This window comes from Solenopsis invicta, chromosome 7 (genome assembly GCF_016802725.1).
Source record: "Solenopsis invicta isolate M01_SB chromosome 7, UNIL_Sinv_3.0, whole genome shotgun sequence".
In the NCBI taxonomy this organism is placed as follows: domain Eukaryota; kingdom Metazoa; phylum Arthropoda; class Insecta; order Hymenoptera; family Formicidae; genus Solenopsis; species Solenopsis invicta.
In genome coordinates, this window is record NC_052670.1 from 11,013,468 (window position 1) to 11,026,471 (window position 13,004).

Consider the following 13,004-nt stretch of genomic DNA (forward strand, 5'->3'; position numbering starts at 1 on the left):
ATCCTTGAGATTTCATGGCGAATGTTTCGCAATACGTTTACATAAACTACTTCTCCTTTGAATTAGTACGACCGTTCGCACACTGATTTTCTGCGACCCCGGCGACGAAGTAGCTCGGCATAAGCTTATAGTTCGTTCTCAAAGTTCTCTACGAACGCGTTGAGAAATATCGTTGGAGCCGGAGAAATATTTCTTCATTGCGGGCAAAAGTTTCATGGTTTGTGAGTAATTACGCGGGTAAATTGCTCTCTCTCTCGTACCGAACGTTGTCTGCTCGTCATTCTACTGTTTGCTTATCCCTGCTGTCCCTTGATCTTCCGCACTGTTTTCCTATTTTTTTTTCTATTTTCTATCTTTGTTGTTCATTGTCGGTTTTAAATAGTGCAGCGAAATTCGGTAATAAAACGGGGACGGGGCCAGTTGTTAAGCTAATGCTGGTCGGTACTAACCAGGACGGAAAAGTCTGGACTGGTCTGGGAGTAAAAATGTAATAGCTTCTGTAAAACTGGACCGAGACGGTTTCGTGCATAAATTATGATCTCTGGAGGCAATCTTTGAGTTATGGCATGTTTACGATTCATTGTAAAAAAATACGTTCAAATAATGGTGCTGAAATAAAAATAATTTATATTCCTTGCGTGGCTTACCGAAGTTGGCGTTTACGACATTTTTACATGATTCTATTGTGCGATGTATATTCGATTTTCATTTTGAGTTGCAGCAGACATAGAAAGAACAATATATCCTTTTTACAATGCTGATCGAAACAGATTTGTCTCTCTCACGTGACAATGATTGCAACAATGTTGAATTACACAATTATCGGAGGCTTCCATTATTAATTTATTTAATAATAAATAAATACGCTATATGTATAATAGGGGCATATTATACGATTAATTACAAATTAATCAAAACATATTTAGTATATTTTACTAGCTCGCTTTACCAATCACAAATGTAATTGTGCGATGAATCTTACTTATTCCAAAATACATCGTGACAATATAAAATACGTTTACAATTTTAATATCGTAATTTAAGGTAACTGTAGAAATTTTAATGAATGCAATTAATATTAATTATTATAAATTTGTTACTATAAATATCTTTGATTTTGACTGCATTGTTGCGATAATTGATACAAATTATCATATTACGAATAATCGCACACTATTTAATTTAACGTTTTGCTTTTTATTGAACCAGTGAATACATGTACAATAGATATTTATAGAACGCGCTAACATTTGATAGTATAGATAGAAGGAAAGAAACAGAGTCATTTTACGGCATTACTGATTGGCGCAATGCGTTTTTAAGTAGCGCTTAAACGCTGGTAGAAGAGGATTACAAATCGAGGGGTAGGAAAAAGCGTTTGCGAAAGTTTTCAATTACATTAGAGACGGGCATTAAGCTCGTCTTCGGCGACCCCGCGTGGGGTTCATCTGGGATTCGCCATGATCTCGCTCCGACGCTCGATCCGCTCGATCTGGGAGAATGTGAAGCGGGTAAACTTATAAACTATGAAACTTACTTCCCTATTCAATGAATTGACCGTGCATCCTTCGGTACGTGCCTCGAAACCATTTCGCCTTGGTTCTTTCTTTCTTTTCCTGCAAGCGAATTTTCCTTTCCCGTTTTATTGTGTCACCGTACGTGAGAAAGAATACAGCGGATCGACTGGAAAATTACCAGTTTCCACCTAAAAATGTGAGGCGGGACGTTATATGCAAAAATAAGTCTCTCCTTTAATAGTTACGATTGTAAGTTGAATTCTGTACCATTTTTCGTTACTTATACACAACGAAAATGAGATAAATGCAATTACAGCTGAAAAGTATGTGTGGAAAAGACTGAATTGCTTTATGTATGAATCTTATATATCAAGAGGAAAAATGTAATACACATTGTATTATACGTACACACCCACACACACACAAACACACACACATAGATGCGGAAGACTCAATATATTCACAAAATGGCGTATTTTCTCTCGTAAAGTAGACATCAGTTAGGAATGATAAATAACCGTAATTTTGACAGAGAATAATGTTAGGATATTCTCTCTTTATCTGGGAAGTAACACTATAGCGTTTTCATTAACTACGCAATTGGAAATTCGACACTCCGATCTCTGATCTGTCGATAGCCATGTAGCTTTTCAATCGTGCGTGACTTGTGACAATCGTTATCGCCGATAAGCCCGAATGGTCGATAATTCGATGTATGCATGGGACGGCACGGAAGCGTCGCTGAAACGGATGTCTGAATATTCGCTTTGCTTCCTCATGCGCCGAGAGCGCATCAATTTTCGTCACGTCGGCAGGCGGCCGCAGGAGATACGGCCTGCCGACTTTTACGACACGACGCCACGCTCTAATGGAGATATGGTTTTGTTTCCCTGTTACAGAAGTGGAAAGGAGTGTAGGCATTGCAGCACCGGGGGCGACGGGTGCAGCTGCAGGGGGCTCCCGGGGGTTGTCACCCTCTCCCGCCCCCTCGTCACCGTCGACCCCCGTAGCGACTAGCAGCTCTTCCGCCTCCGTCTCCTCGGTTTCGTCTTCACCTTCACCCTCTACTTCAGCTTCCGCCCTCGTCGCGGGACTCGATAAATCAGTGCTTCAGGTAAGCTCGCTTACTTATACGCGTGCGTGAAGCTGCTTATAATAGTAGCCGAAATACGCAGTACACGCAACGAAAAGAAATAACTTCTACGTTTATTCAAGTCTGTAGTCTGTTATTTTATTTGCTATTTCGATTTTATTGGTTTAGAATGTTTACAATTATTATTATTATTTTTTTTTTTAGTAGTAGAGATTTAAAATTTGTAACAAATTAATATCGATGGTATTGCACAATGTGATTTAAAGATATTTATTAATGAAAAGTTAAATTGTTTCTCAATTTGTTTCTAATTATTTCTCATAACAAATTTCATTGAACGCAATACACGAAATATCATAAGATATATGATGTGCAATGTGTCATTTACACTTAGATTAAAATAGTGCACTGCGACTTTAACATGCACTAATGCAGTTAAATCAAATTGATTGAAGGCATTATAGATTAATACAATATTACAATGTTAGTGTGGCATGAGTAGCATCGCTTTTTAATCTGAGATTCTATTATCTCCAAAACAACTCGACGTTGCAAATTAAAAAGCCGTAATTAACAGTAACCTATAAGTAATGCTTTATTGAAGTAAAAAAACTTTTATTTCTTTTATGTTTGTTTTTATACACATGGATCGTGCTTTTACATGGCATCGAAAAAGTTAACAATTCGATAAACTGATATCATTATGCTCCCTAGGGAAGAAGCTCAGGTAACAAATAATAATTAACAGTCGGTTATCTCCGGAATCCGATTGGAAGATATCGATTTGATTACTCCGGCGCGGCGTTTCTACCAGGGGGATGGAAATATTCTCAATGAAGAGTTCTCGAACACCCTTCGCGATTTATTCTTGCTCGGGTTAAATTTATTTTAATTCTTTTCTCTCGCAAATATGTTAGCCTCAGATGCGCCCGTTTTATAAGATATCTTTGGACAGAACGTGAGTAAAGCTCGCAATGCGAATTTTCGTCGTTTTCTCGCGTCGCCGAAAATAGCGGAGTTACGATAATGGCAAGAGCCCGCCTGTCCTCGGGCATCTCGGCTAATTAAAGCGCATAAATTACGCGAGCGCGGAGAGAGACTGACGAGAATATGGCAACGCGTAACCCACGTTTCCTAACCCACGAATTCCAACAGTAAGGTAGCACGTCTCCGCGCGGTGAACGCCAATGAAAAATATACCAAACGATCTTGCGTGTGGGGGACGGCACGTTTTTGGGAAGGTTCATCTAGAGAGCAGACTGGAAAATAAAAGAATTTAATCTATTCTTCATACATACGTCGAAATGCAAAATGGTTTTGATTCGCGTGATATCATGGAAATGGCTTTGATTAAGCGTAAAAGTATAGAATCCTGTACATAATGTATTGCTAAATTGGTATACGTGTAGTTGTATTATACTCGTACGTTTAATTATATTACGTTCCTTTTGAACTTTAACGACCACGATATTAGATCTTTTTCTCTTTACCCACTCTTTTTTACATCCTCTGTATTTAAACTCAGGAAAACAGATATACGCTCGTACTGTGTAGAAAGAGTGTAGGTAAAAAGGAATATGCCTGTTCTCTGATGGAAAAGCGTTTCCTTTGTAAACGCAAATTAAAACGCTGTTACAGATTGTGTTAAGCTCACGAGCGTATTGCGATATTCTATTCCGTGTGCACGTCAGTATTGCAGCGTGTCCCTCATGGACGAGGAGTCTTAACTTGGTTATCAAGGTGTCGATTAAATTGGATCCACTTTCCGCAATTAGTATTCAGAGTGAAGCTATGCGTACCTAGTCGATATCTCGTAATATATTGTACGCATTCCCTCTTAATACCGATATGTCACACGAATGCTACGATCAAAATAAATGTGTGCAAATACACGCATGGATCTGAGGGATGTTTAATCGCGAGCGGATAAACAACGTGAAATAGCGGGAAATATCATAGGAAAGTTTCCATACGAATTACTACTAAAATAAAAGTTAATTTTATTCGTACTTCTATTTTTGTTTGCGCATAGCGCTTTATATGAAGTGGTAACAAACTTTGTTACACCACAGTTCTCTTTTCTCTGGAGCACTCTGGTTCATTATAAATTACATATCCGTGGTGAAGTAGCGAGAATACGGGAATGGGGGACACACGCTCTTTTTTTCTTGGTTTTTTTTCCTAGATGTCAAACTGTCACGGAGGTAATCAGACGGTGCTTCGCGCTCGCGTGCATGCATGATGTTTTTACCTTGTAAATAACGCAAGTTCCTGAGACTATTAAAAGTGTCGTCCTTTGAATAATTTTATTCCTGCCCTTCTATTTATTAGAAATTTGCTGTAATACAAGTCTTTTCTCGTCACCTTTCTCACACCTTCGCATCTTATCAATTTCGTGGAAGGTATCGTAATTATAATTTATCGAATCTGCTCGTCTGTTATAACGTCTTGGCCATCTACTTTAAGTCTCTTATATCCTTCTTAAGTATTTCTTATTATGCAGTTTATTTATTATCTCATTATTTATCATCCATTATTTTTATCTAGATATTATTTTTATTAATTTGTCTTGTAAAGTTTTCTCATACTCTTCTCATACTCTGCTCAATATTTCCGAGCGTAAAATTTTAATGAACTTTTTACGTGAGCGGTGAGCGAAAAATGTGCAGGATGCACAGTAATAGCTTCATCGAGATCGAAGAGAGAGTCATCATCGGAATTGTTGGCGTTTTCAGAGCTTACCTATTGTTGATGCTGCCTCAGCAATAACTTCTTATCGCGTCAGCATGCTTCATAGGATCTCGACCTCGACTTCTAGCTCGCATTTTCCTTCGATCGCGATCTGGTTGTGACGGCAAATTCGAAAGAAACGTAATTTCGATAAAATATTCTGCAGTTGGTGGCACGAGTTCGGTTATCAGGGATAGGAATTAGATTTGTGTATGTGACAACGGCGGAAGGAGGGAGAGAGTCGATGCTCATGCGGGCGTATAACTCGGTCAATTTTATCGAATTACTTTGCCGGTTTCTCTCCCTTCACGCCATACTGATCCTCATTCATTCTTCGTACTTGTACTGTTCTTTTGTGAACGACATAGCTTGGCCGTACAATCTAGGAAATATGGTAAAATGAATTAAGTCAAATCCCACTTTTGTATCCGGATGCTTTCTTCACGATTCGACAGAGCGGAAATTTATCGTCTTTTATAGTGGAAATTGAGTTTAAGGGCGCATTTGGCCGACATCATTAGTTTATTTCGACTTTAGTAAGCGCGGTAGCCACGTTGATCTACGTGATCAGCGTTTTATGCGTAAATGTTAATGTACCCAGGGGGTTCACCGAAGAATACGTTTTTTTATCGATTCTCGCTACATTTTTCTTACGTTCTACGGGTTTTTAAATCTAGTACCCTTTCAGAGTATATTTTCCTCGTTACAATACGACGGTGTTTAACGAAGCGTATCTACTCCTTCTATCCAGTCTTGACCCTACTTTTTGTTATTTTAGTTAATTATCTTGTTAAAACTACTTACTTTGTTAAAGCCACTGTTTTTGTTAAAATACTTATCGTGGCGCGATATAATCGCGTATAATGGTGCTGTCATAAAATTCTTAGGCGTTTTATTTTCGTTTTTTCCGAGTTCATAGCGCGGTCTTTCCCCCTGTTTCTAAAGAAAGAATTTTTAAAGAATTTTTTTAAAACTGTTATGACTATTAAATCAACTGTCACATTTATATTTCACAGTATGCTTTTTGCCTTTTTGCGCACATCAGCGAGCGACATTAACATTTTTTTTTTTTTTTTTTTTGAAATATTTTATGTGCTGTTCGTAAAAGTGAAGTATCTTTGATCTCGGTTAACTTGCTTCCTGCTAGGAGAAATTGAGGCTACAAATATCATAATTATGCGACATTTAATTTTATATTTAGTATTTACACTAATTTATTTATATTTTATTTGATAATATCGAGCGAGTGAGAGAGAAAGACAAGGAAAGGGATAGGGAAGTGACGTTAATTAGTCTGTTAATGGTTAATTATGATACATAATACTTGGTACAAATATTTTCCGGTAACGTGTAATATCTCCGTCTATTGTCCAGATAACTTTTACTAACGTCTCAATAAACATTGCATAGGCTCTAGTATGCTTTTCCTATTTGCCGAGTCAACAGTCAGACTCCAGCCAGTCCAATGCCATAATAGCTATCTCTCGGCTTCCATTTCCGGCTACGCTGTCGCACTGACAAGTATTGTGCTGTTTGCATAAAGTGCGACGAGAGGCTTCGAGGTAACGAGACTTGAGCAGGAATCAACTTACCAATGAAGTTCTATTTTGGCTCATAACGATACTTTCTATTTTACGCGCGTCATACAGTTGTGTGAAAACAACGATTGTCTCAGTCAGATTAATGATATACATTGAAACATTTGTACTTCTACATGTTATATTGCGCGTAATTTATCTAGGATATTTGACATTGATTTAGGGATATCTGTTTTGGACAGTTGTATGGATTTGGTATTATTCATTGTCGCAAGGAAATCGCGCAATTTAGGAGCTCCAGTGAGCAGAAATACGTATAGGGCAGTGAAAAATGGAAGTATTATAGTTTTATTAATTCAACAACTGTAATAGTAATTCAAGATCACATTTAAAATGAAAATATATTATATATCTTGTTTCTAGAACTCTCTCACTCTCTCTTTTTGCATTAACTTTCTATATGTAGTACTGAAATAATATTTTACCTTTCCTAATGTTTTATCCCCCTTCTCTTTTCTGATTTTATAATAAATTAATATTACCTCTCATTTTATACTTCTTGTTCGTTTACTGAAGTATTATATTTTCTGAATGGGGATGAAAGTTAATATGACAAGAGAAACTCACGCACGGAGCGAATTTTCGTCGTATGTAGAACAAATTTCATATTTGAAACTTCTCCGAATGCGATGTTAGTGTGTGCTTTCCCACACTGAATTCTCGCGTTTCCATGGCACTCCAGTAATTTGGAACTGAGTCTCTTTGCGGTATTCAGCTTATTGGATTCTTGATCGCCATATTTCGTCTTGCGATAAAATATGTGCGTCTTACGTCTATTATGCATAAAATAGAAGTTATTTATTACGTGATTAATATTGCAAGAGTATTTCTACGTATTCATGATTAAATTAATTTTGGATTAATTGAATTAACTGGAAAGAAATTGAATTACGCATATGTAATATCTATACGAATCCTTAAAATTTTGATATTATTGTATATATGATTCTTAATATGCAAAACAAAACTAATATTATAGCAAGAATATATAGAGTTACTTAAAAAAATTTTTTCAATTGTTTTTAAATACCTTTTAGCACTTTTATGAAAATTTTAGCACTTTTTAGCACCTTTTAGCACTTTTATTAAAATTTTATAACATTGTTATTAAAAATATATTATTTTCAATTTTCAAACAATGAATAATAATAATAAAAGTCTCGATTGAAAGGGCGAAAACAACAGGAACAACTTGTCCAATGAACCGTTTGATGCATTAAAAAGTCGTAAGACTATCGAGAAACTTTGTGTAAAGTGCACTTGCGCTAACTTTTCCGTGTTTATTGTTATTTGGAAACAGTATCATCGGGAATTGTTTCTTTTGAAGCATTTTACTGTATAATATATGTAACAAATTTTATATATATATATATATATATATATATATGTATGTATATATGTATGTATGTATGTATGTATGTATGTATAAAATAGAAAATAAATTTTTACGGGCGAATGGCTGTGATGGCTGTACCATATTTTATCAAGTTAAGAGTAATTACATATTTATGAAGAAAAAGCGCTGTTGGACTTGTTCTATGATTAAAACTCATGATATTCGTTATAACAAAAATATAGATATCGTCGCACGGTTTGATCGTTGCCAAGCATCGTTCTCGACACAATTGATTTCCGAAGGGAGGTATGTACGTCCTACCGTGTCTTTTTTTATTACTCAAATGCTAAAACCGATCACGATCGTTAAATTCTTAGAGATGAAACCCCAATCTCGATTTTAATTCGGTATGATGAGATAAAGCTTTACTTATTGGATAATATAGATTATAATGGATACAGAGAGGAAATTGTGTAATGGACATACATGAATTAACTTCTGAAATTTTGTACTTTATTTCAGAGAGAAAACTATATTTAAATTAAAATCTAGAAATCACAAGAATTAATAAAAGGGGATTAAGTAACCTTCTAATTTATATCAAGATATCATTTTCTAACAAACTCTTTAAGAAGTTCATGAAAAATGCGCATGTTACATATACTATTCTCTCTTTTCTCAATTGAAGATTTTAGAAAGATTTTTAACATTATATTATGCACTAATATAATGTTAATTTTTAACATTATATTATGCATAGTGTGATTTTTAACACACTATGCACTTTAGGAGAAACGGCTCAGCTATAAAATATATGAAAATGTATACAATGTGACACTTTGGTGCTCATTTTGAGGCGGGAAATACGAAGGATATGATCGTTTTTCGACAACAGGCACTTAATCAAGGCCGCTACGAGTTGGACAAGGGTGGGTGAAAGGCGGAACGAGCCCAGGAGCTTAGTCTAGGTGGCAGACTCTCTCTCTCTCTCTCTCTCTCACTCTCTTCTCCGGGGGTTGCCGGACCGAGCGAGACCTTAATTTCCTGTAGCACTACGGTTTATCTCTTCCGCGATTTATCGACTCCCTCGAAACTTCCACGTTTGCGATCCGGGGAAACCCTCGTCGAGTGCTGGTTTGGGTTTCTTGCATGCTTGCTGTTGCATCGCCGAACGATCGATCAGTCGGTGTTAGGTCGAGAATTTGGGTGATTTTTTTTCAATATGTTGTTTGTTGTGAACGTTTATTTGGTTTCCACGATCTTTTGAAGTATTTCGACTAGAACTCGATACACAGCGATCTAGTACGATAAAATTGTTAGTGAAAATATTTCCGATGTCCAGCGAAGCGTTAGGCGCGCGTGCGCGCGGACGAACTTTTAAATGTATTATTGGCTTTACAATTCGTAGTTGCAATGGAAATGCGATTACACAACTTGCCTTCATATTTAATTAAATGCACCAATAGAGCCATTTACAAGGAAAAACTGTTCACCATAATGACTGTTGGAAAATGTAAATTTGTGATGCAATTGAACGCTCACTCATGTTGTACAATAGCGGCTCAATTCGTTTATAGTAATTATGTTGCGGACTTTATCGTGATCGAGAATTATTCCCTTTGAAAGTTGCTTCATATGTGATTACTTACTTTGGCTGTTACCGATTGATTTCCGTAAACACCAAATTCTTTATTCAAACATTTAAACTTCAAACTTTATCAGAGAATAAAAATTTAAAAAAGTTCCCGAAATTTGACGCATGTTTCAATAGTGTACCCTTACAGTCAGCATTCGCTTATTTTTGACTCTTAGCGAATATCGAGGTAAATCGAAGTCGGCCACTTACGAACGGACACTCCCTACTAATTTCCGCCAGCAAATATCCCAATTCCGGTCCTGCATTCTCCCCCTTTTTCGCTGGCCTTTTCCATCTGGTTTGAACCACTTTCGAACGATGGAGATATTTCCCGCATTGACGCACGTTTGCTAAAGGATATGAGTTAATTGCTATGGCTAATTTGGATTAAACCATCATGATGGGTTATTGATTTGCGAACTGATCAACAACAGAACATGCGTTAATTCAGTGGCATTCTTATCTTGAAACGAAATTACATTTGATGGTTTAATTACGCGTCATTTATTTATTTCAACTTTTTACAATATAATACATTGTCATACTTATTGCTTGCTCGATTATGTTGCAGATACGCGACTGGCTTACGGTCGAAGAAGAGATGTTGCGGCAACAATCTGTAGTCGTCGGTGATGTCGACGAAATCATACATCTTCTGGATAAACAGAAGGTAAGTCAATTAACAAAAATATTTTATCGTATTTAGCGAATTTTTTGGAAAAAAAATCGGTTATGTTATTAGTCTCTCAAGTATTTTTATTATTTAGAGTAATATTGGACATATATTCCAGAGTCAAAGTAACTTTGTAACTTGTGAATATGTACAAATGAATAATTAACTCTGCGCCTGTAAACATGGGTCTGAAACATCCGACATAAAATAACAACTTCTAGCTTTTTCCTTCATACATGTTCATTAAACAAAAAAGTAATAAACAATCTCCAACAAAATAACTGTCAACTGAAATTGTCAACTACAATATTGACAGATGCTTCACGAATTTTTTTAAATTTTTCTGAATACTTTGAGGTATGGAGGTAGCGTCCGACCTGACAGACCCATATGTACAGGTGCCGAAAAAGACGCACAGGGTTAATCAAAATTTGTTTTAGTACAAATTCTTTAAATAAAAAGTAACTGACCAATTATTTGTTTGTATATATTCAAAAGCAATGTGCGTGATAATTTGTTACGTGTGTAGCACAGAAAAACGCGATGTAAGGTTGCTCATAGTTCTATTAGTTGCACGCGCGTTTTTCACCTAATCATCCTACATATGAAGATTTTTATCGATTAGATTGTTAAAACATTGCGATGTTTTTGAAGTTTATCGCAATATGCCGAGTTAAGCTATAAAGATGATCAACAAGTTTCAAGTCGCCTTCAAGTTTCTCAACTTGTGCTTGCTTTTGGCATTATTGAAAACTGTCGCCGTTTTGTCTATTATTCTCTTTTTATGTTTTCATTAATAACAAGGCTTGCATCATCTCGGGGGCCAAAAATAAAAAATTATTGAAGTCTTGTAATTAAATATATACGCAACTTTGTTGTTCTACTTTCTTACACTGTGAAAAAAAGATTTGGTAAATACTATTGAATTTGGTAATAGTTGAATCTTTTTTTAGTGTATTAAAATTTGATAACTATTACCAAATTTAATAGAGTAGAAGGTAGTAACATGGCATCCATGTACATTTTATTTAATAACTTTGCTAATAATCAATATTTTATATTGAAACTTGAGCGATTATTTTCTTGAAAATATTTAATGGATTTGCGACTCAAAGTCTCTGTGAAGTTAGTACCTCATTTTTCTGCACCGCAGGTTTTTATGCAAGTTTTATTTGCACCCTTAATAGTTCTAAAGTTCCTGATAGTTTATAACAATAGTTTCGGATTTTAGTGTCCTATAATTGCGGATTACTAAACAATTCCATAAGCAACCGTTAAAATTCTGTACCTAATAACGGAGATAATAAAAGATAGCTTACAATAGCTATAATATCTTTTTTTCTAATAATTTTATTTTCTCTAATAGTTATTAAATTCCTTTTTTTAGTGGGACTTATACTTAGAAATTTTCGAAATTTTATTTTGCCATTAGTTATCAGTTGCTGATATTTTCAAACGGATATTGCAAGACTTGTGTTTGTATTGCGATTTTTCATCGTCGTTTCGTGAACGATCGAACGGTAAAAGCGGCAGGGAAAGCTAAAAGCTCAAACGTCGGTAACCTCGCGATCTGTCATAGCCGAACAGTCGATATTTCAACCCCCGAGGTTCAACTCGAGTGCTTGCTGCAGGGGTAAATTGCTCCCTCATCTTTTCCACACAGTCAATTTAACGTAATACCGTGAGTGGAAAAGTTATCGCCGGATGATGATAGGAAGAGCGAGGGTATTTGACCGCGAGAAAGAGCAAAGTCGCACTGCAACGGGTGCATAGAACTTCCGAGATACGAGTGTAGGGATGTTTAGGTGATTGACCGGGAAAACCCTGACATTGGCATTGGCATTAAGGGTCCGACGAACATTGCCACGCCTTCCTTTGTGCGTCGACGTCGTGCTGCGCGTTATTCCGCCATGGTTGTTAATTGCATTTGGCTTAATGGATCGATATCCAGAATCGTCGCGAGTGAACACGAAATCTACTTTGTAGACAGCGTAGGACATAAATCAGAGGAAAATTTATCTGATTAATGCACGCGATGTTGTACTTCTTAAAATTTTTGTTACTTGTCGATTTTATAGCATGAGACTTTTTCGCGTAGTATTTTGTGATGTTTTATGCAACTTTACGTAAATACACATATCAAATGAATATTGAATTAATTGTTTTTTTATAAAAAGAATAATTGGATATGACGTAACTGGATTTATCATACTATGATAAAATCCATGTATATTGACATTTCATGTTACGCTTGAACGCGCATAAAAAAAGTATCATGTTAAATATTGATTTGTTTTTTTGTTATTCATTATATAATATATATATTTATTTATTTTATAAACTTTACGTATATTAGTTGCTTTGTAATTTTTATTTCCGTCAATTTTGCGAGTTCGTTTATATTTTTAAATTATTTAGATA

The 13,004-nt window shown here is 35.8% G+C and overlaps 1 protein-coding gene across 11 annotated transcripts in view; it reads left to right on the forward strand.

Moving 5' to 3' along the window:
* The window catches only part of LOC105202434 (dystrophin, isoforms A/C/F/G/H), a 508,516-nt gene that overhangs the window by 117,444 nt on the left and 378,068 nt on the right, over positions 1–13,004 (forward strand). For all 11 annotated transcript variants that reach the window (XM_039451747.1, XM_039451745.1, XM_039451744.1 and 8 more), the window contains 2 exons: positions 2,417–2,631; positions 10,482–10,580. In XM_039451747.1, the coding sequence (XP_039307681.1) occupies positions 2,417–2,631; positions 10,482–10,580 (314 nt within the window). The remainder of the gene's footprint in view (positions 1–2,416; positions 2,632–10,481; positions 10,581–13,004) is intronic.